This window comes from Grus americana, chromosome 3, assembly GCF_028858705.1.
Source record: "Grus americana isolate bGruAme1 chromosome 3, bGruAme1.mat, whole genome shotgun sequence".
Taxonomy (NCBI): Eukaryota; Metazoa; Chordata; class Aves; order Gruiformes; family Gruidae; genus Grus; species Grus americana.
In genome coordinates, this window is record NC_072854.1 from 90898229 (window position 1) to 90922813 (window position 24585).

Sequence of the window (24585 nt, forward strand, 5' to 3'; positions counted from 1 at the left end):
ATGCTGAGCATGAGGCCATATGGTATGAAATATCCCTTTGGTTAGTTGGGGTCAGCTGTCCCAGCTGTGTCCCCTCCCAACTCCCTGTGCACCCCCAGCCATCCCGCTGGTGGGGTGGGGTGAGAGGCAGCAAAGCCCTTGGCTCTGTGTGAGCACTGCTCAGCAGTAACGAAAACATCCCTGTGTTATCAGCACTGTTTCCAGCACAAATCCAAAGCACAGCCCCATACCAGCTACTGTGAAGAAAATTAATTCTGTCCCAGCCAAAACCAGCACAGCGAGAAAAGATGTAGCTCCTGTGTATCTCAGGCCAATGCTGCACAACATTGAGTGCAGCTAGTTTGCTGTTCACAGCTATTTAGTTGACAACACCAACAGCTCCTAAAGTATTTGATTTTTTAAAAGTACACATATTATGCTAAGAACTTGGAGCTTCCTTCTTATAAGCCACTTTTCAGTCAGCACATAAAAACCTGTAAGTGGTTATTAAATTTTTGTTTTGCAGCTTAGGCTGAATTTGAACTTGGCAATCTAACAGTTTAAGGCCATTTAATACACTATTGATTTCCTATGATAACTTCCACCTCTTCTCATCTGTTACAGCTTTTGTCCCGGCCTTAATTCTACCTGATCTGAACTGAAAATAAAGTTCTCAGTGTATTCAAACAGCATGTTCTGCTCCTGACAATGCTGGAAATAAATGAGTTTTACCTACACACCAGACTTAAGTACATGTCTTTTGATGTCCCCTTTTTGCAGATGTGAATGAGTGCAACGAGCTGAACAACAGGATGTCTCTCTGCAAGAATGCCAAATGCATTAACACAGAAGGTTCGTACAAGTGTTTGTGTCTCCCAGGGTACGTACCTTCAGATAAGCCAAACTACTGCACACCACTGAACTCAGAACTAGACAGTGAACTGGAGTAGAGGAAAATCTCCATATCCTAAGCCCATATATTCTGCACTGTATAAAGAAAAGGAAGAAAAGTATTTAACTTGAGAAGAGAAGGCACCGGAGTAGCAAAAGTAAGGGGAGAAAAGCATTAAAATGTGTCAAAGGTGAGACATGATGGGCTGATTATATATCAGCTTCATGGAAGTGACAGACCAAATGGACACATTACTCTGTATGAAAGAAACAATCAAGTATATAGTGTGTTCATAAGAAAAAAAAAATCTTTGAAAATAAGCAAAAACAGTGCTGTTATTTTAAACAGAAGAGCTTTGGTTTTTTGGTTTGTTGTTTTTTTACTATTGCTTGATTAATTTGGCATTTAAATAGTGATGGAAATATTTTATATTACTATGTCATTTTTTGATTGTTCAGTTCCTTGCCTACTGTTTCTTTTCAGACCTTTTTTCTGATCAGTACAAATTCTATGATACAGATATTCTTAGGCCATTTTATAAGAACTGTTACACAGGGTAATGCTCCTCCTTCTCTGGAACATTGGTCAGTGACTTTTTTTTAATTTGCTAGTTGTCTGCCCTGTGGAGCAGGCACCACTTGTTTTCAAATGTTTATATACCTTGGCGAAAAGTCCTTATATTCATTTTGTATTCTGTATGGTTGTTACTGCACTTAAAAGTCTTTAGAACCTTTCTTGCCAAGTTCAAAGCTGCTAGTGGACAACATTGGATTCCTTTTGTACATTAAAACAAAAGATTTTAGCTCACGTCTGTATTGTAATGTATAAATTGAACACAAGAGAGATCTTGTATGATTACCCTAACATATTAAAGCTGTATATTAAAACTCAATAAAATCACCTTTTTTTTTTAGAAAAAAGCTATTTACTAATTGTACGTGTTTCTTCCTTTTATTGTGTTTATGTTACAAGAATCAGCCCCTCAGGTGTTTACAGTACTAGAATTAATTTACATGACAATAGTTATAGGGAGTTGTCTGGCTGGTTCTTCCTTCTCATGCTGTTTTAGTAAGGCCAGAATCTGAATTAGTTGATGCCTCAAGTTAGGCTTCCAGAGGGAAGATTTCAAACACAGACCTACAGAAACTGTTTGACTTGGAAGCTGATTCCCATGGAATTTTTCTTCTTTCCTGCGTTAGGCGTGTTTCCCACTAAATCTGCAAATAAGGCTCTTCAGTATGATGGCCTGGTTTTCAGAAAATACTGAAAGACAAGGGGGAGAATTTCCTTTTCTTGATGAACTGTACCTTCCCATCAGCCCTATTTTGCAGTGGAAGGAGAGAAAGAGATTAGGAGACTGACAGATGTTTCACTTTGACCTTCTCCAGAGTGAAAGAGTTTGTTTTGGAAATCCCAAAACAGGTCCTTTTGATATGTTCCAAATGAAACATTTTTGCTGTGTCTTTTAGACCTGCCCTGCATTAAAAGGAAAAGGATAATATGAGACTTTAAAAAGTGGGTCAAATTGGGTCCAATTGTCCAAAAATTAGATTTTTATTTCTCATTTCACCAAAAGAAGAAATACTTGTTTTGGTTCTGAATCAAATTTCTTTTCCAATATTTAGGTCAGCCACTGAACCAAAAATATCATAAGTTATATTCCTTTCAGTACTGCGCACTCAGTAGATCTTGTTAAAGTCAATATGCCTGTGAACGTGCACAAGCATCTGTCCTTCCCGGGGCCCCTCCTCGCTAGCTGCTGGAATTTGACACTGACTAGTGATGATATTGTATGTTTAAGATCTGATGGCATCTTAAAATGCAAGAAAAAATCCTGAATAAAACTGTGAGGGATCTTTAAGGAAGAGACTCTTTGTAAAGTGTCCAACTCCCTTGACTTTTCTAGAAATTAAGCAGGAGAGGGGTGGAGGACCAGTCACACTTCTCAGGCAAAAGAGGTAGACTACAAACACTACAGCTGGTTTATAATTTTTAAAAAATAATAATTCTTGCTTACTTGCTGTCATTAAGAAGGAAGAAGGGAAAGTCTGGTCTTACTATGGAATTCTGTAACTAAAGAGCTCTTAGTTGTCCTGCTTAATGTTAATCCTACAATCTTAAAAATCAAAGTCACAGTTACAACCTTTCACTGGATTCAAGATGAGCTCTGGTCTGCTTTCAGCTATCATGAAAATTCATAGACAAGACAGTGTTCCCCCCACTCCCACCTCCAGACAGCTTCCTTCTGCTTTAGAAACTGTTCACCTCTGAAAAATGGCCTAGGCCCCAAAGCTGCCATTGCAACCAACACCACAGCCTCAGATTTTCAACATCCCAGTTCTCCTTCAATCCCTCCCCAGCTAGGGAGTTAAAATGGCAGTACACATCTCTGCTTTTCCTGGGAGTACACCATTATGACAGCTGAGGAACTAACACTCAAACTTCAGTACCCTTAGAAGTCTTCACTCGGGGACAAACACTGTACTGAACATGTAACTGAGCCACAAGATTGGCTCCTTGCTGATTTATTACATCTTTTTAAAGCAACAAGTTTAGAATAACCTGGGACTTTGCCATTCTCAGACAATATACACTCCAACCCCCTTACTTTATGTTATTTCAGACCAAAAAAACCAACCCAACCCCAAGCGTTCCATGAGCAACAAAACTAAAATGAAGCACGAACTCCTATAACCTTTCCTCATAACTCTCCTCAGCCGACTAACTCCAGGTCCTCCAGCTCCTTGCATCTCTGCTACTCTGAACAAGCCCAACCAGCAAACCTAAGCCTAAGTGGCCTCTTGGCCTATCAATTTTTGTTACCAGCAATTCACAAAAGGGGTTTTGGAGATGTGTCCGGCCACCTTCCATCTCCTCTGCCTGATTTAAGAGGGCAGCAGTGGACTCAAGCCGAGTGAAGCTTGAAAACATTCTTCTGATTCAATAGCCATGTCCTCATCACAGCCGCACTCTTCTATTACAGACACTACATAAGCAAACAACATACTTTGTGCATGCTTCTGCCTTTCCCTTTTGCCTCTTCTTACCTCTAATAAGCCTTAACACACACACACACAGAGCCAAAAGCAGACCAAACAGTCTAAACTCCACTTACATCCCAGTGCTTAGTATTCCACATTGCCTGGCTCCAGGCCTTCAGAAACGCTTTTAACAAAGGAACCACAATTGAAGGAATTAAGTGAAATTCAGCCGATCTGATCTCAGCCTCTGGAGCCCACCTACTTTGCCCCAGTGTAGCAAGGCTGGTTCTGTCATTTCACCTGAAAAGCTGCAGGGCTTAGGAATACAATTTTGATTCATAGTTAAATAAACATTTTTTTAACATCATTAAGACGAGGGATTGGACACCATGGATGTAGCCATTTACTTGTTACAAGAGCTGCGGTTTAGGTGAGAGCCCTAAAAATACAGAAACCACCACGTACAATTCCGTGATTCAAGTTTCTAAGTGCAGCAGAGTCTGGAACTGATTACAATTTATACCAAATGGCACCAATACATTTTACATCCATATGGACCCTAAAAAAAATATTAGTCCTTTTTCAGCCAGCCATTTCCTTGCTACAAAAAATAAAATTGCTGACATGGTAGAACTGAATTCTGCTAGTTCCCTTATAATGCTGCTGTGTCAATGAGAATGAAGTTACTACAAAACTAGAGTTACACACATTTCAGCTACAAATACATTTGATATCAATAGACACTTTCATGTTGAGATGCTATTCAATGAAAAATTGGCCAATGATGTAAAAACTATCCAAAATGAGCGCTAACATTCCTTGGGGATAAACAGCCATAGCTGGACAGACCTTTTCAATCCAAGAGACATAACTGGCAGTCATGACAAATATTCAGCTAGTCAGTGGCAACTGACACACTCACATAAATTCCTAAGAGAAGTCCTAAGACACTAAAGGTGCCAAAGTGGTTGTCACGACCCATTAGCTCACAGTGATCCTTACCCTCACAGGGGTTTGAATCTGAGTTTTACGTTCCTCGCTGCTCCTTGTGTGATATCTGTATGGCAGCAGAGGGGGTCCTGGCTTTGGCACTCTTTCCTAACTTCTCAAAAGGAAAGGTGGCAGATCCCATTAGACCGTGTCATAGGCCTGATCTGGCCAGCAATTGAACCACAGTGCATTTCTTCAAAATGCACAGCAAACTTAAAAACCCCACTGCTGCCTCTAGAAGAGACTTTTTTTGTTCTTTCAAAAATGCCACCCACTTTGAAGAGTAGTTTGTACTTGCTGGGGTGTCTGCTAACACCAAGCAGGCCAATGGAGCTATTAAGCTTTGCAAAGCAAAGAAGAGGTGAATTGCTGTATGTGACAGAGGCTTCTGCTCACTTCTGAGATCATTATTTGGTATTTATATAGCTTTTTCTATCAGGAGATCTGAAATTTACCTAGGGAAGCCAAGTGGTACGTCCAAAAGAGAAGCAGAATCACGAAGAGTGAGTGAATGAGGAAAATCAGCCATTTGCTGAAGGCTTCCTGATGAGTGACGATGTCAGCTTGGGAGAGAGTAACAACGTTCTTTGGGAGAATTTCAAGGACCAAGCTACAGTCACCACATTCACCTGCAGGAATAACCTCACACAGCAGAACTAGAAAATTTGGACCCTCCTGGGGCACCACCTTCACAGCTGGCACAGGCTGTGTTTGCACACCAAGCTGTGAAAGATCTTGAACCCCAACACCACACCACCCCTGCCAACCTTTACTATTTGAGTACCCATGTACCAAAAAGAGAACACATGTTGAAACAGGATTGTCCTGTAACGACTTGCATTAATAAGTGATTGTACTATCTGGTGGGAAAGAATCACATAAACCAAAGAAGTGCAGGATGTCAGGTATGTCAGTTTTCCTTCAAGACCTTTCACTTTGGAGAAAACAAATCTGCTAGCCCATCTCCGGAGAATCCCATCCAGAAGGAGCATTATGCACAATGTGCACTCTTGCTTGCTATCGACCAGTATGTTCTTGAAGAGTTAAGTGGCAACCTTATGCGGAAGGGAAGTTCTGCAGGAAAATTTTTGTCCTAACAAAAGACACAGAGGAGGGAGGAAATTAGAATATTCTTACTCCTTTCTGCACTGACTTTCCCTTCCCCTCAGTGTGCTTTGCCACACACTGCTTTCCATTAGCTCTGAACCAAGGGGGATAGAGAGGATACTGCTAGCCAGCATGGAAAATTTCTACGTGACAATTTCAGCATCACCTCCAATCCCTATCTACTCACGCTGCCAGGATCCATTCTGGGCTGGATTTTTCCAAAGCACTCCATATTGATTTAGCTCTCCTCCCACTGAAACCTGTGGCACCTCCACGGATTCCAGTGGGAGCAGAGCAAAGGCTGTGCCAAGCTCTTTTGAAAAAAAAAATCCCACCGTGTGTGTTTAATGAGGATTGTCTCTGGCAGAAAAGTTTTGAGTACAGCTAAGCAGATTTTTTTTATTTTGTTCACATTAAAAGTTTAATTTCTGCCACTTCTCACCCAGGAGGTAACTGCCCGGAAGGGTGGGTAGGACCTGTTCCAAAATCCCCAGCAGGATACGGTCTGTTTCCACCTAACACTGAATTAAACTCTCCTGTCATCTAGATGGTCCCTGTCACTTTGTGAGTGGGCACCATTCTCAGGATCCACACCTCTCCTTCCTGCTACAGGCAGCCATCCAGCTCAGCTCTGGCCACAAGGGCATGCCCCATTTTCTGTCCCATCTGAAACCCCTTTCCAGGGCCAGGCCTCACTGCAGTCCAGCTTCTGCTTTTTGCCTCCAGCACACCCAGTCATTTGCTCATGACCCAAAGCCTCAGCATCCCATGCACTTCCTGTTCATTGGCATTGGACTCCACAAAGTAGTTTTCAGTCTCTACATACAGATTTGCCATGTGGTGAAACTGATAGCTACTATCCAGGACAGAAAAATCTTCCGCCAAGGTAAACTGAGCACATCTGTCACAGCGGTCTCTCTCCTCACAGAAATAGAAGGCACCACCGCCAAGTCAACCTTGTATCCTTCCCAAAACTACCCTCCTTCTTTTACCATAAGCAACAATTTTCAAGTATGCTTTTAGCTATGAATGTATTCTTCTTTGGCCTGCAGTATCACCAAGCTGAGCTGAATAGCAAACATGGAATAAGGAAGTTTCAAAAATAAAACAGGAAAGGGAAATCCTTTGATTTGCACAACAGTGAACTGAATGAACACGGAATTTTCATTCACATTTGCTCATGCTTAGATGTCTTTTTTTTCAAAAACTAAACAAAAATAGAGAATTATTAAAATTCCCTTAAGCTGAAAAGAAAAAAGAAAAGGAACTACATTAATTATATTACTCATTGCAATGTTAGTTCATTTTAGTACACTGAATATAAAACAAAGCAGATGACAGGGAGCTTTTGAGGATTTCACTATTGAATGAAACAATACATAGTGCATCCAGACATATATATTAATTTCACATCTGGTAATAGTTCTGGTATTGGGTTATTCCACCAGAAGGCAGCAATAACTATTTTTAGCCAAGCTGGCCCTTACTTCATCCAGTAAAACTTGGTTTATGTTTGAGTGTTTGCTAAAAACATTACATCTACCACATACTAGACCTAACAAAACACTTGCAAATGTATACTGCAAGGAAGATAGTCTAGGAAAATCTAACACTATAGGTATTTTCTCTGACTAAACACCTAACTCAAAACAGCTCCAGGAGACTCAGCAGCATACAGGGCTCTAGGGCAAGGACCCTGAGCAAGAACTCCTTGCATGCGGTCCACCAGCCTCCAGGTCAGACCAAACGGTCCCTGCAGCAGCTGCCTCTTATACTTCTGATGTCTCTGGTTTAGTTCTCGCTGATTTCCACTCTTCATTCTTCTGTACAAGAGCAATTGACAGTATCTGTTAATATCACCATATTTACATTTTCCCACCTAATTTTGGTGCCACTCCACTGACTTCAGTGACACACACAGGGAGTAACTGTGCTCCCAATATATAAACACAGCAATTTTCTAACACTTCAAAATTTCAAAAAATAAAACAATTCAAAACTGTGAGGAACAAAGTGTTTAAAACTTTTTGAAAGAGCTCTAGTAACACTGGAGAAATTTGCTAATTTTATTTTTTTTTCTATGTTTCAGAACAAGTAGTATCTCACTGAACCATTCCAACTCCCCTGTTGGCAATGTGAAACATGAACTAAAATGTTATTAAAGGGCAAATAGTAAGAGTCAAACCAAACTTTTTAAACTCTGGAGTTCAGGGTTTAAGTTATCTTTATATAAAGCATTTTATTGTAGGATCATAAATGATATGAAGTACCAGCAGCTTGCAAAATTTATTAATTTTATCATTCATAAACATTAATAAAAGTTAATAGAATTCTCCCATTGCACAACCAGCAGAGGATCTGAATCCAGCATCAGCTGTTCAACAAATGGACAGAAATATAAGCAAGTATCTTAACAACCTGGAGATACAGTAGGAGAGATTAAGCTCTTATAATTTGCGCTGAAAACTGCGGAAAAGAGCTCGGGGGAAGCCTGCCGTTCACGGGTTTTAACAGCAAAGATATTTTTTTCTCCTGCCTTTGTCACTAGAGGTCAGCACAGCATCTGAAGTGCCACACTGCTCGCATTTAAAGAATTATAAGAAAATCCACAACTCTTAGAAGGAAACAGTGGTCTTAAGAAACAGCTCCAAGAAGACAGAATCTGTATTTCCACAATGGGAGAAATGTGAAATGTGAAGCCTCAGAAAAAGAAGAACACAGCAACGCCGAAAAGCCTGAACTCAAAATCAGAGTAGAAGCATACTAGAAGTTTAAAGGTTCCCGCAGAGCAATTAGCGCCTAACAATAGCTATTTTTAAAATAACCATTAGCCTAAGGTAAAAGTTGTCAGCTAAAAAGCCCAGCTGACTAACAGTCTGAGGACTCTTCCTGATGCATGAGAAATAAACTATTTAATCTCCCTGCACAACAAAATTCCTACCCCAGGCTGTGAGCAGCTGGTCTAGCTCATGTAAAGCTAGCTCATACATGCAGGACAAGGAGATAGGGAAAGCATTAATTGCACTGGAACAACTCCTAGGAATGCTGGGAAAAAAAAAACCCACAGACAGACACTCATCTTCCCATCACGACAGAACAGATATCCACTGTATGATCCTTGTCCCTTTGAAGTCACTGGAGAAACCTCATGGTTAGGGAGTCTCACTGTGCACGCTGCTATTCCTGTCCTCTGACCTGATTACCGTCAGCCAGGAGGTGACATGCTATCACAGCACCTGACAGGAACCATGAAGGAGCAACTCTTCCTCTTCCTTTTAGAAGAGGAGACTGCAGCAGTCAGCTGCTCTCAAGACAGGTGCAAGCAACAGATTTGGCACTGAAGACATGTCACACTGTGGCAGGGCAAATCAGTTGCCTCTCCTCTGAGCGGATGTGCCAGAAGAGGGGTCTGTCTTCCGGTATGATTTATGGTGTTCAATTCACCATGCCAGCAGAAGAGCACATGTTTGTCAGTATGACTCAAGACTCCAACAGAGAACTGTGTGGCTATACCCCAAAAACCATTTAGTACAGACTGCCCTACCTCAAACAGTAGCAAAGGGGCTTGGACTACAATGTCTTCCATAAACTGATGGAACAGCATTCAGCACAACTTAACCTGTCTCCCCTGTTCTGGTAGATACAGAAAAGCAACACCTTGAAATCCAGAAATGTTTGGTCAGTAAATGGAATAGTGGCAAAGGAAACTACAGGAGAATAAATTCACACTGACATATGGGGAAAGTCATCTTGGTCAATGAATTATAGCAAGAGGAAACTAGTGTAAATGAGAACCTACCTCCATCAGCCTAGCAAAAAGCAGATCAATTTCAGCCATTTTTAAATATTTTCTTTCCTAATCTACACCTGGCTACAAGGGATAAGTGAAATGGTCTGTACCCAGCTTCTAGCAACCATGAAAAAGTTAACAAATTCCTGTATGGAAGTCTTTTTGCTAGAGATGTGTTACCTGTAAAACACATTATTGCTCTTTTATTAGTACATTATACACAAAGGAGGAAACGATTTGTCACTGCTATATGTTTTCTTTTTTTCTTGGAAACTTCAATTCTAAAATACACACACTAAAATAAATACAAGACTAGAAAAGATCAAACATCTAAAGGCTGAAGTGCAGGACTAATAATGCCTGAGGTCTTCTATCTGTTACTTTAAGTCACAGTGCATGGGAGTCAAAAATGGGCACCTTGTTGAGCCAAGTGCTGTAAAAAAGACTTTCTCTCAACAGAGGTATAAAATGAGAAAGTAAGATAGATACAGACAGAAAAAGTATACAAGGAAATAATGAGATAATGCTAGTAATAGTGAGAGCAGCTCTCCACCCTGTACAAACAAGGGATGCAGTCAGGAATGGGGACTTCTGACACGGCATCCTGAGCAGCCAGGAGAGCAGAGAAGCCACACACAAAGCTGGGCAGCACCAGAAGAAGAACGTGTTGGAGACAATTTCTGACATGTTCAAGAACCTGTTGAAATTTTAAGAAGTTGCCCCTTTTACCCTTCTGGAACAAAATACCACTTGCTGCCCTGCAGCAACAGTGCTGACATTTTGGAGGACAGTGGGACAAAGCAAAGTTTTGCAGAACAGTGAGGTAATGTTGCAGTTGTTTATAGCAGCTTCTCAGTGGGGGAGAAAACACAAGGGTGCTTGCATGAAAATTTTACAAGTGGGAACATAAGATGAAATCATGAGCTGGCTGGAAGCAAAGATCAACTCTGCCAGACTGAACTGCGCGCACCCTAAGCAGGACAGAAGTAGAATGCAAAGAACCTTGATTACAGAGATGTGACTGAAAAAGGAATAAGAGACAAGTAAAATACAAAGGGGAAAAAAGATGAAAAGCAGAAACCACCAACAGAATAAGCTTTCCAGATAAAAGTATTACTTCCTATGAGACCTTTGGCAAGTTACTCATCAATACCATGGAGATAGTGTTTCCTGCTGTCACCACCTCCCTAAAAGCTTTAAACTCCTGAGTTTTTTGTACAGACATCAATCACAGGGAAAAGATGGGGATGTACAGAAGGTTTGGGCCTTAAGTACTATAACATTTTGTAAATGTAGCTTTAACTTTATTCTTAACTATTATGCTGCCATCAGGTTTAATGCATGTTCTCTGTTTAAGGTACAGAGAAAAAAAAAATATATACATTGTGTTTTGGTAAGCAAGAAGGTGAAAAACAAATTAGACTTCTATTCATGGTCTCCCTTCATTACCACACAACCAATCTAAAACACACACAGATAGTTTGTAGCATGAGGGATTACAGACCACAACTGTGCTAACCTCATCAGGCCACAAACACAGAGGGCAGACAACCAGCACATTATCTTCTATGTCTATGTTGACTCACAGCTTGAGTCTGACCTGTGGTTTTCCCTGACTTCTTTATTTAAGGTCACAATAAACTGATCTTCAGCTTGCCCCATAGCTGTAAGTGGCAGATCTGTTGGGATATTTCTGTTTTGATGATTTGCTTGAGTGGCAGAGGGGAGTAAAACAATGTTTTTCTATACAGTGAATATAAGCTACAATTAGAAAGGCCCTTAAAATCACAGCTCCTCAGCTGCTATAAACTGGCACAGATCCATGAAAACCAATTGGCCAGATTCCTCAGACAGCTCAAATCAGTGTCACGCCACTGAAGCTCATGAAGCAACACCAATTTGTAGAAGCTAGGGATCTGGCCCACAGCCTGCACTGCAGTCCAGAAAGCCATCTGTGTTTAACAGGATCAGAAATCCAAAGGAAAGTCTGTGTCCTTAAAATTTACTCAATACTTCTGAGCAAGTGATTTTCATGGTGTTAAGTCAGGTAGACTAAACAAAAGCTATATGAGGTTAAAAAAAAACCTGTTTATTGTTTCTTCCTCAGTACATCTTTACCAGGGAAAGTTATGTAATGTCTTGCAACATATTCTGTGAGGCAATGAAACATGAAGGCACGAAGTAGACAACTGAGGAGAGAAGAGGGACAGGAAAAACACTATAAAGAATTCAAGCTACTTAATAAATTATAGGCTCGACAAACTAGAGTATGCTGCCCTGCTCACGCTGATCTGATGTCAAACCCACTCCCACCGATGTCAGTGGGTGGAAAGACTGGCGTAACACAATGTTGCTCAGCAGCACAAGGGAGGGGCAGCATAAAAGCAGAGGAGAAAGCTCAGGTAGTTCAGCTTTTTCTTTTGGAAACTGTTCTGAAAAACTTCTGTATTCAACTTTCATGGGAATTTGGATACCATTTTTACCATTCTAATTGTGAAAAGCCAGACGCAGAGCTAGAACTAACTTAGTAATCAATCAGCAGTAGGGCGGAAACCATATCAAAACATCTAGATTCATGTTTTGTGGCTCATTGGTAGAAATCAAAATTACTCGTGCGAAGCCCCTTTCAGGTGTTCAGCAAAAAGCAGTGTTTTTTTCCACACTGCTGTGGGATTGCTCAGTCTGTTTTCTGTGGTGAAGAATTCATGATTCTCTTTACATGAACAAGCTGACTCTACACACAGGAACTCACTGAAAAGAAAAAGTTGGCTTACATCCTTAAGACATGCACACATGCATATATTTTCAGGGCACGGAGTGTAAATGAACTGTGAAGACAAGATACATTGAGTTCCAGGGGACCAAAACCATCCCGACGAGTTCTAGGCACCACAGTGTTACTCTGCATCTGCTCATGCAGCCACTGTTTGTCCTAGAGGCTAATACATAAGAAAAACGAGTAAAAATGGGGCTGTCAGACAAAATACATCTCTTTTGCTTTCAGGTACCTTACAAGCATCTGCCCTCAGCAACTCTTTTTCACCCTGCTCCTAGCTCTCTTGCGGCTCCACCAGCTACCTGATCAATTGCCAAAGGAAACTCAAAGTGGAAACTCTGAAGACCTCTCTCAAGACAGAGTCTCTGCTAAAGACTGCAAGGGTAAAGTGGGAGTGAAAAAATTTGCACACTGGGTGAGAATTTCTTCCAGCGTGCAAAGTCAGAGCGACAGAGGAGAGAAATCCTGCTTTAACCTTGCATTCTATTTTTAAAGTTTGGAGATGTTTTGAAAGACATTGCGAAAAGATGTGTGTGTTTGAAAGCAAGGTTACCAGCAAAATCAGTGCAAGTAGACTCCTGCAATTGGGCTTTACTGGCACCGTGCTGACACAAGACAAGCAGCTAATCAAGACTAAGCCTCTCCAGGGCTCTGGCAGTGCTTGGTGCTAACTGCACCACAGCACACAGAGAATGTGTGATGCAGATTCAAGTCCGTAACCACTAGCAACACATTGAGAAGATTTAAGATTTAAACCAAGCCACATTTGAATACAGGTATGCACAAGTGAAATACTGCTAAGCAGCTCTGCATTTCAGTGGTGTTATATGGTGGAGATCAACTTTGCAGAAACAGGGTTAGTTAAGCCTGTTCCACAGTTGTTCCATAATAATGAATTCAATCAACTTTTACACACTGCCAGTCCTTCAGCCTTGGTCTAAGGTCTGAAAGAGCCAGAAAGACTGCAGCTTGCCGTCAGTCATCTCCATGACAGAATCTTTACAGCTAAAATGGGTTCTGTGCTTCAGCTGAAGTCAGTATTTGATCCACTGTTCACTACAAAGAATTATATTCCTCTTTTTGTCACATTTGTAGTATGTGATCCGCAAAGATCATCATCTTCCTAAAACTTTAAACCTGTCTGCTAATTACCTATTAATACAAGAAAAAAATAGCATAAATATTGTCACTTTCAGGTCCTTCTATAAATTAAATTCTTGATTTTGGGAGGAGTTTCACTTGGAGCATTTCATTTTGGATTAACTTTATTAAAAATTATTTTCAAGGAAAACCTTGGTCTTGAGTTATTAATGTTCAAGAAACCAACAACAATATTTATTCACCCACCACTTGTATGTCTTTTTTCATAAACAACTGCATTCTTGTCATGAGAAACAGGATCTCTGCAAAGTTCTCAACAAGGCAGGCACTTTCCTGAAGATGCTCTTCATCTTCATCTAAACTGCTCTGACATCATCTAGTCTACCTAAACCTAACACAGATTTGCAAATTCATACATAAATGCCATACCAGCTAACAGTCATGATCATTGCCTACATAATGTGACTGAAACAAAAGGTTTAATGTTTTCCAAATTCCTCAAATGCCACAGGTTCTTAACGCTCACTTTCGGCAGGACTCCTATGTGTATATTTCACATATAAATCTGAAACAGAAGAAAAATTACTTGTCCACATATCAACATCTATTTTCAAGTCTCTACCTTCCCACTAAAATAACCACCAATCCCAAACCATGTATTATAGTCTTAACTATCTTCAGTAAGCACGCTGCTATTCTGATGTGAAACGACCACTGTAAAGACAGCTTTTTTACAGCAATTTACCTAATTTGTACAAATTGAATGAAAGGCATGTACCTCAGACAGCAGAAAAACTGGGAATAAAGAGAAGAGATAAAGAGCCAAGTAAGTACGGTACTATATTATCATCTTAATTGATAATAATGTGAAAATGGTTAAAGTTTTTTTTAAGCTTGACAGGGCCTTGGAAGCTTGGTATGTATTTTTAAAACCACTAAGCAGAAAATAATTAAAACTGGAAAGCTTCTGATCAAAAAACTGACCCAAAGCCTGTCAAAATAATTCTTTATCTCAAATTAATTCATAAAATGTATTTGAGTATTTCAACATAGTTGCTCTTCAAGAGCTACAGCTGCACAGCTGTCCTCATTGAAACAATTCAGTTTCCCTGCATGTAAATGCATTGAGTTTGCTTAAAGCTTCCAACCTCTCAGTCTCTGGCTTGAGGCTGCAGGGTAGGCTTCACTGAGGAAGAAAGTACTCAGATGAAATGATGATTCACAGACTTTAAACGTCATTCGTACAAGACCTGCACCTCCTCTAAAGCATATTTTGCCATCCTAAAACATGTTAGCCATCTCTGTCCTCTTTTCTAAGCCAAAGAAAATCTTTATTCCAACTCTCCAGTCTCAAACAATTTCAAAGGTTTAATCAAAATTAAGTACTTAAGGGAAGCGATAATTACTTGAGAGACTAAGGTCAAAAGGCCTAGTGCTACTGTGTCTCCTCATTTTTTTGTAGAGTGCAAACGATGACATCCCAGCATGTTTTTGAGAAAGTGTTTTCCTCATGCAACAGAGTCTGCAGAGCAATCTTTATCAAATTCTTTTACTTATATTGGTAGGGGAGGGCAAAACCCCTAAGATCTTTCCTTTGTTTAAATGCATTTCCTGCCTTCCTTACTGCGATAGACTGTGTTGTGGCAGGCCTATTTATAGTGCAAAGAAAGGAAAAAGCACCACTGGAGGCAGGAAAACTAAGTTGGGAAAGAATAGAAGGAAGTGTGGCTGCCATTTAGCCAAACAATCTAGAACTAATTGAGCTCAAAAGAGCCCCAGCCTCAGTGAAGCTGCTGGGAGTGAACAGAGCACAATCCTGCTGCTCTCTTCAGGGCCCTGCCAGGGCTGCTGAGCCTGAGAGTCGTGTACAGGACACTGCCGGGCAGCAAATAATCTCAGCATCTCAACAGTGTGAGAAGAACTCTTTAAAACAAGGAGTGTGCTGAAAGTTAGATACCTATCAAATTAAGGTAAGTGTCTCCTTCTGGCATTTCTGCTTGCTGTGTTCTCCACATCTTTTCATATGTGGCCAGACTGGTAAATGAAAACAGAATGAGCTTTGGAGAAGGAAGTGAATCTGATTTTTAGATAAAGGTTTGGCAGGATATCTGACTTTTAAATAAGGACATCTGAATTCAATTACAGATTCTTCAGAACTTTCCTTAAGCAAAAGATGCCTTTGCTATACATCAATAAGATAACTTTGCTGTTTTCCTCACCTGTGTCGTGTTCATTTTATAATCTGTGATTAAATACTAGAGAAATGTTGATGGCAGCTGTATACCCCAAAGAAAAATAATGAAGTCAACTCTGCATTAGGTTATATATATAGATCTAGAGACAGAGAGAGGGAGGGAGAACCATATGTAATATATATTTATATGAGATGTATTAATTTAGAATACATAAACACATCAAAATGTATATAATTTATAACTGAAATTTTGTGAGAATTTAGTTTTATTCTAATGAAGTACATTCGAAGGTAGGAACTTAGCCAGAATTAAAGCACCAGAAAGTTTCTACAGTTTTAGAATTTATTATGGAAGGTAATTTGTGTGTGTGTGCATGCGCATGCATAAAAATATACTATATATATAGATATCAATATATATTATTCATTGTGGGTTTGCATTGCAATGCCATGTAGCTGCCATTCTGAGGTCTAATTTAAACTGACAGGAGAATGTGAGTGGAAATTTTTAATCTCCTTATTTTGAGATGCTATATACAGTTATACTATCATGACTGCATGTGTAAAAAAACTCCATTTTAAGACATACCAGTGTGCAGACCATATTAATTCACTGAATTAGCATCAACAAGACAGACTTTTAAGAGGGAAAAATGAAAAGTTATTTTAAGATTGTGTTTGATTTCTTCGATTTCCATCATGACCTTTGCCATTCTAACAAAGGAAATGGTGTTTGCAGTGAAATGATTTCAAGGCAGGAGGATAGAAGCTGTACAATACTAGATTCAGGATTTCATCTTGTGATTTTCATCTTTGAATGATCTATGAGAATAACCTTTGTACTAGTCTTGCTTATGTTAACACATTACCTCTATGCATATGCCATTCAGATTATTCATTTGTTATTCAGATGTTGCTTAGGATTAGTGGTTTATTGTAAAAAGTTGCTGGTGAGTAAAAAGGAAGTGTGATGTGTTGTTATTCTACTGTATCCCTGTAGGATGCTATTATGTTTAGTCTGTTATTGTGAAGATAGCAAGGCAGGATGTCATCCATGTAGGTGAAAAGCTGCGATAGGACAATTGTAAACAGCAGAAGTCAGCTGAAAATCTGATCCAGGGAGGTGCCAAGCAGCAATTCCAATGAAGCAGATTAACATCGTTAGTCAATGCTCACAGAAAGGGTCAGGCTTTTTTTTTTTTTTTTGACTGACTTCAAAGTACTCAATTATTTACAGTAATTCTCATTTCCAAGAGGTTATAAGCTTGCTCTTGTGAAGAATAAAACATCTGTAATGGGACTAAAAATATAAGCCTGTACAGATATTTGCAAGAGAAAGCTCTTTAGACTGCAATTTGAGTAACTAGCATAGCATGCTCTCATTCAGGTAACATTCCTTGCTTTCGATTTCAGTAACTGATTCCCCTGTGCAAAGACTGAGAAGAAACAAAAAAAAGGGGTTTAATTACAAAGATTAAACTGTGTAACCACTGTTATACTAGATAAGCTTTGTAAAACTCATAGGATGGAGGGAAGGAATGGAGACAAATCTGAGGATACTCACCCAAGCAAAAAAACATTGCAACTTCTGCTGTTAAATAAATGAAATAATTTCCATAAGATGTCAGTTGCACAGCTATTGCAACACAACTGAACAGCAAACACTGGATCACTCAGGTTTATTCAGGTCTGCAATACTCACCACAACTTTATTTTAAAGCTCAGTATTAATGCATGAATGTAGCAAAACAGAGACCATTGTTTAGCTATAAAGAGATCATTTGCAAATCAGCCAGTTACAATGTAATTATACAGGAAGAGGTGATAAAATAATGTACTGATGCACTTTCACATTTATTTGTGGAAAAGATACTACAGATGGTACTTAGAATTGCCTAATTAATACTCTTAATAAATTTATACCCTTAATGAAGAATGAACAGAACAAATTCTGATGAGAGGCACAGACACAAACCCACTGAAGCCAAAAAATTTGCTTGCACCACTTTTTGTGTTTCTTACAGTATGCTGTAAAGGGAACATGACGGTAGCTCAAAACTCTTTTTTTCCATCCCTACTCCCATTTTAGCATCTAGGACAGGCTCAAAGCAACTCAGAATTGGGGAGAATGTGTCAGCAGTATGGCTAGTGGTGCTCAAAACATACTATGCTGTTTCCAAATAAGTCAGATTTTCTTAGAAGAAACCTGGCTTAGACATTACTGTTAGGCATTCTGTCTTCAAGAACTTAAGGCCAGTGTTTTCAAGCTTGTCTCTGTAACTGCAAGAGTTAGTAACCCTAGTTTAAAAAATGGAAACTGCCTTACATAGTCACATAATCACAGAAGTAGCAGTTTTAGGAGAAAAAAACTCACACACATAAAAAGATTTATTTCAAAACTGCAAGAGTTCACAAGTTCGTGAGTTCCAAGTTTGCAAACAGAGAGTTGTGTCCTGAAGATACAATCATTCCAGAGGGCCTTAGAATGAAATTCACACGCCTGCACCTTATAAATTCTTACTACCTGCTAGGGTCTAACTGCTCTGCAAGAGATTCTTTGTATATAAACACTTTTGAGTATTCACAATTACTAACAAGGTTGCAATTATTAAGACTCCAAGGTAAAAATTAAATAGGAGAACTTGATATACCAGAAGGAAATGGAGGTTCACATGCTTTCCACCCTGCCATTATTTTGCCAGAAGATACAAAAAAGCCTAGGGCTGTCAAATAATTACTTCAGTCAACTGTCACTACTGTGTGGGCAGTGTGGGTTTCTGGTTCCAGGAAAGCTGACTGACTTAGAAAAATCACATGACTTAAAAAATAATGCACTTTGGGTGACAGACAAACCATGCCATGCTTTCATGCAAAGCTAGCTCAGGTTTAGTAGGATTTATTATTCCTCATGCAATTACTCCGGTGTAAGTATCTTAATTACTCCCTAAGCCCCTATTCCACTATGACAGATGCTCTTGCAAGGGAGCTTTGTGCTTCAAGTCACAGTCAGGCCTGATAACATTACAGGAAAAAAAGAGCAGAGACTTAGAAGTACCAGTGTGTCTGTTTGGGGCAGTCAAAGCAAGACTTTTTGAGAACACATGTACAGTCTACAGTAGTCTCACTCCAAAACCACAACTAGGGGAAAGGGAAGATAAAAAGAAACCCAGCTAAAACACATTAAGAAGTCAAAGTTCAATACTGGACAGCATCAAAATAGTTCTACAAAAAGAAGCAGCTGCTCAACACTGACAACAGAAATGTCAGTGCTAAAAAAATAATTTCTTTGATAACGTCTAAAAATCCCAGCTAATAACTATGTGCTGAATAACATCCTGACTCGTGTAAATGTTTATACAGGTGCTTAAATTTAAGCATATGAGTAGTCTCATTGATTTCAAGCAAAATTATTTCAATAGGCTGATAAAATTTAAAGCCAGGCAGAGCCATTAGATCATCTAGTCTGACTTCAAACACAGCATACTAATTTTACCATTCCTCTTGTCCGAAACCCAGCAGCTTGCCTGCTTACCACAGAACACATGGATGTAGTATGTTCAAGATAAAAGTTTAAGGGAAAGATCATGATGTTCTACATGCATGAGTAGCGACTCACTACAGTGATAATTGTTCGAGTTGACACAAATCCCTCCGCTCAAATGGGAATGTTGCACAGGCTTTGTACTAGCTTACTGCACAAGGGTGAAGGTCAGCATGTGCATGGAAGATGCGCTGTTTCTCCCAGAAGTCTATGTGCATCAGAAAAAGCCATTAACTTGGTTGCTTTCCAGCTCTTCTAATGGACAAGAGAAGTACTGTTGCATAAGCAAGGATGAATGAAAAAAGCTGCTTTACAAGTCAATCTTCATGCCAAAGTGCAACTATATTTTTTGCCTTCAGTTCTCTCATTTCCCACAGACCATGTGCAAATTGGGTATTGTGCTAGTATTGGGACCGGCGCTATTTAACATCTTTGTCAGCGACACGGACAGCGGGATCAAGTGCGCCCTCAGCAAGTTTGCTGATGACACCAAGCTATGTGGTGTGGTCGACACACTGGAGGGAAGGGATGCCATCAGAGGGACCTTGACAGGCTGGAGACGTGGGCCTGTGCAAACCTCATGAAGTTCAACAAGGTCAAGTGCAAGGTCCTGCACGTGGGTCAGGGCAATCCCAAGCACAACTACAGGCTGGGCGGAGAATGGATTGAGAGCAGCCCTGAGGAGAAGGACTTGGGGGTGTTGGTTGAGGAGAAGCTCAACATGAGCCGACAGTGTGCGCTTGCAGCCCAGAAAGCCATCTGTATCCTGGGCTGCATCAAAAGAAGTGTGACCAGCAGGTCGAGGGAGGTGATCCTGCCCCTCTGCTCTGGTGAGACCCCACCTGGAATACTGTGTCCACCTCCAGGGTCCCCAGTACAAGACAGACATGGAGCTGTTGGAGCGAGTCTACAGGAGGGCTACAAAGATGATCAGAGGGCTGGAGCACCTCCCCTATGAAGACACGCTGAGAGAGTTGGGATTGTTCAGCCTGGAAAAAAGAAGGCTCCGGGGAGATCTTATAGCAGCCTTCCAGTACCTAAGAAGGGCCTCCAGGAAAGCTGGAGAGGGACTGTTTACAAGGGCATGGAGTGATAGAACAAGGAGTAATGGCCTTAAGCTGAAAGAGGGTTGATTTAGATTAGATATTAGGAAGAAATTCTTCTCTATGAGGGTGGTGAGACGCTGGAACAGGTTGCCCAGAGAAGTTGTGGATGCCCCATCCCTGGAAGTGCTCGAGGCCAGGTTGGATGGGGCTTTCAGCAACCAGGTCTAGTGGAGGGTGTCCCTGCCCACGGCCAGGTGGTTGGAACTAGATGATCTTCAAGGTCTCTTCCAACCCAAACCATTCTACAATTCTATGAAATTGTGGTACAAATAAGGAGCCACTGTTCAGAAGCAGATGAGACATAGAAGTGTTAACCAAATGGAGACATACTGAAATTGTCACACCTCTTATCATCACTTGAACACACAGAGGCAGTTTAAAAAGACTTACTATTTGAACAAAAGACAAGAGAAAAAGTGGGAGACTTGACCTGGGGCCTCCTTTACAAGGATCAGTAACAGTGGGTTTATATTACATGAACACACAACAGCAGAACAGTGCTGTGGAAGGATACAACATACAACCGTAACAAAAAATGAAGGGAGGGGGAACAAGAAAGACTGCCTTGGAGTACAAGTCCACCTTGCCCACAATTCACATTCTCTTCACAGGATTCAAAGCTACTTTGACTACAAACGATCTCTCACGTTGCAGCAGAACAGAGGAGCTGGAACAGCCTTGAGGGCCTCTTTGAAAACACAGCTAGGGGAAATGGGATGGCCTGTGCTTTATGCAACGAAGAGCCTAAAAATGCTGAAGTTGATATACATCCCAAGTGACTGTATTCACAGAACACCTAGAACAAAGTAACAATCCATTATATGACCCAGCATTACAAATGCTTGTTCATAGCAAAATGTAATCAAAAATACAATAGGACACACTTGCTAAAGACTGCTCCAAGGAGCATGCAAGTTCAGTAACCATGCAGGCATCTTCATGTCTTGGGTTAGTACAAAAAGTAATAAGTATTCTTATCTTTATCTTCCTATTTCCACTGAGTTTCAGGGTCAGCAATCTCCCTGTTACTTACAGTATTTCCTGGGAAGCAGAGAGGTGCCCTACAGGAAGGAGAAACACATCCCAACTCTTGACAGCATGGGAAAACGGCAAGGACGCTACCATGTTTCAGTCCTCAGCTCTTCTGTAAACTCATTGCAGCAATTTGTTCTCATTTCTTGCCTGGATATCATCTCTGAAATCACCCTTCTCAGTCGCCTGTTCGGTAATGGTTGCAGACCAGTTTACCACAGGGTCCCCAAACAAACTCTGTTGACTGAAGCGACTGCACAATGCAAAATACAGCCGTGCTGTAACAGTTCTGTAATGCAGGGCCATACACCTCCAGGAGTATGAAAGTGCACGTTGGCCAGTCAGTTGCCAGTATTGTAAAGAAGTGACACCACTTGGTCAAGATAGCACAAAGGGAGTAAACAACCAGGGCAGTTATGGTGTGATAAAAAGCATTGTGGGTAGTCTGCTCTACCAACATGATTCAACCACATGCACAATAACTCAATTTGGGGGGGGAATTTAATGTTCTGTCAAGCTAACAGGTCTGGCATTCTCCCACTAATTAATTCATGATAGTTTACATTATAAAGCTGTACACCACTTTAGTTAAAACAAAAATTAATGTGTACCAACATCTCTGTTTAGATAGCTAAGCATTCTAGAATCCTTTATATCCTAACATACTTTATTTTTCCAACATAGTGTCATAAAATGTTTCATTGCTCTTTTGGATTATTACCGTACCACAATTATCTTGGGAGGCTAGAGACAGAGATATATCTTCAAACATCAGCTGGCTTATTATTAAAGGGAAAAGGAAAGCTGAAATAGCATTCAATCTCAACTGAACTACAAAGTATTCTTTATAACTTCAGAAATGGGAAGAGGCAAGGGAGGGGAGTGCACTAATGCTGATGCTTGACCTTCCTCCCAGTCATGGCTAGTCTCTTCTTTCTCCCTTAAAACAAGGAACCTCCATACTGCCTTCATGTAATGCTGTGGTTTTATACAGCCTATATGGAATTCTGGACACAGCACATCATCCTATTATAGTTCTATTCTATTCATTCACATCTATTCTATTAGAGGGTGACTAACTGTCTTAAGCAATAATTAAAAGCAGAAATAAGATTTAAAAAGCAGGCTAGCGTCTTCATACTATGAAGAGACATGTAACTGGGACATCAGCAACAGAAAAAGGCCCAGATTCAAACAAGGGTAATAAATCCAGCAGAGTTGCATACGCAGAGACCTTGGCCACAAGGGGCTCTGGCATACAGAAATATTAAGTGTTGTGACTATAATAAGCAAATGTCCTCACAACTAATGAGCACGGAAGCAATAGCTTCTCGCTCATCTTTGCACTGGGTACTTTCATAGGGTATATAAAAGGCACAGATGGATCCAAATTCACACATCTCACAATAAGTTTGGAAGCGTGGACCCCAAGGTGTTTGCATGCAGTGCAGCATATCTCAGGTTGCTGGATAACATAGTCGGACTGCTAAACATGCTGTGTGTGGGACTTAGCAGAGACCTGCCTGTCAGTTCTACCAGGTTAGGCATTTGCGATCCATGCCTCATTTTACAGTGCAAGCAGAAACTTGAAGTACTATTGTTTACGAGGGAGTGGTGCATTATTTTTAAGTATTCTGACAGATACTGTTAAAAAAAAAAAAGTTCTTTTTTTCTTCTAGGGAGAGGAAGGAAACAGGCTTGGTTTTTTTGCTTTTTTCTGGGTCTGTTCCTAGACTCCATCATTTCCACACTTGTAAAGCCAATGCAAATGGACTACGTCAAGTTGCAAGGTGGGACAAGGGGTTGCAACTGATCTGTCAAAAGGCAGGTCTGTACTTTAGGGCCTAGAAATGTTATGTTTTTCAATGCCACATTTGGAAGAAATGTTTAACAGAGCACAACAATTTTTTCCAACCATTATTTCTGAGAATGGAATTATCAGATATTTTAGCTTAATTCACAAACTCCAAATTTCAGGCAGGTACACTGCATATCAAATTTCAGTTTAAATTACTGTATTCTCCTGTACTTAAAATCACTCAAAAGCTTTTTTTTTTCCAATGGAAAGCAAGCAGCAACCTTAATTGTAGGCATCGCTACAGGCTCCACCTATGACATTTAATTGCTGATATAAAGAAAGGACTGATTTCAAAGGTCATACCTAAGGATGATCTAATTTGATGATACCTTATCTTCTCAGCTCTTGCTTTCTTAGCCATAACATGACTATTGGGTGTACCCTTGGCTGTGAAAGGGGAGGTACACAGTGCATTTGCAGTACTCCTGTGCCCCCTAGAGCATTATATTGAAGAACTCGGAATTGACTTTGATTGCTAGGGATATAACATAGGTTATAGATTTTTAAAACTGATTTAAAGTAATGTAAGGTTGAAAGACTTATACAAAACATTTTCAGCAAAATTTCCTTTCTGTTATGTCCTTGAGATGCCCTTCAGCTGGCAGCTTAACCTAAGTGCTGTTAGACTATTTATAGCAGACTTTTTAATCGCACTTAGGTATTTATAAAACATCCTGTCTAGTGAAGGTTTCCATGGTCTGCTTTCATTCTCTTCTGCTGATAGTGAAGGCTATATAATATCTGAGGCAGTGAGGTAGACCAGCAAGCCAGGCACTGTTTATTAGTTATGGATTCCACATATTCTAAAAGGCTGCTTTCAAATCATAGTGCAACCATTTAGGAAACGAACGTAGTAACACAGACCTGCAGTTAGTATAACCTGACATTTAAGTCCACTGAGAATCTTACCTCCTGTTACATTAACTCCAGAAGAAGACATTAACAGAAAAAGACATTTTCAGGCAACCCACAAAACAGCCCTCTGTAATTGTCATGCTCAGAAAATAACTCTATATTCCAAACTTTTGCACAGTATCAAAGCACTGATGCCGAGATAAGCTCTTAATCAGTGATCAATTTATAAATCAATGCACCTACAGTTAATTAAATGACACATAAGCAAGACAAAGCCAAGTATGTCTGAAAAGATAAGAGAAACAATAGTTAAAAACAAGCCATGAAATAAAGCCTCACTGACAGTAAGGAGAGGCTCTGGATCGAATTATCCAGCATCAATA

General features: G+C 40.2%; 2 protein-coding genes and 1 long non-coding RNA gene across 12 annotated transcripts in view; 2 read left to right on the top strand and 1 right to left on the bottom strand.

Annotated features, from left to right (window-relative positions):
• Positions 1 to 1791, top strand: part of LTBP1 (latent transforming growth factor beta binding protein 1) — a 204155-nt gene extending 202364 nt beyond the window's left edge. For all 8 annotated transcript variants that reach the window (XM_054819834.1, XM_054819836.1, XM_054819837.1 and 5 more), the window contains one exon: positions 760 to 1791. In XM_054819834.1, coding sequence (XP_054675809.1) covers positions 760 to 929 — 170 coding nt within the window. In that variant the 3' untranslated portion in view covers positions 930 to 1791. The remainder of the gene's footprint in view (positions 1 to 759) is intronic.
• The window catches only part of LOC129204250 (uncharacterized), a 50336-nt gene that overhangs the window by 23684 nt on the left and 2067 nt on the right, over positions 1 to 24585 (bottom strand). The window lies entirely within an intron of this gene.
• Positions 15417 to 24585, top strand: part of RASGRP3 (RAS guanyl releasing protein 3) — a 60132-nt gene continuing 50963 nt past the window's right edge. For all 3 annotated transcript variants that reach the window (XM_054819845.1, XM_054819842.1, XM_054819849.1), the window contains exon 1: positions 15417 to 15586. The gene's annotated coding sequence lies outside the window, so the exon portion shown is untranslated. The remainder of the gene's footprint in view (positions 15587 to 24585) is intronic.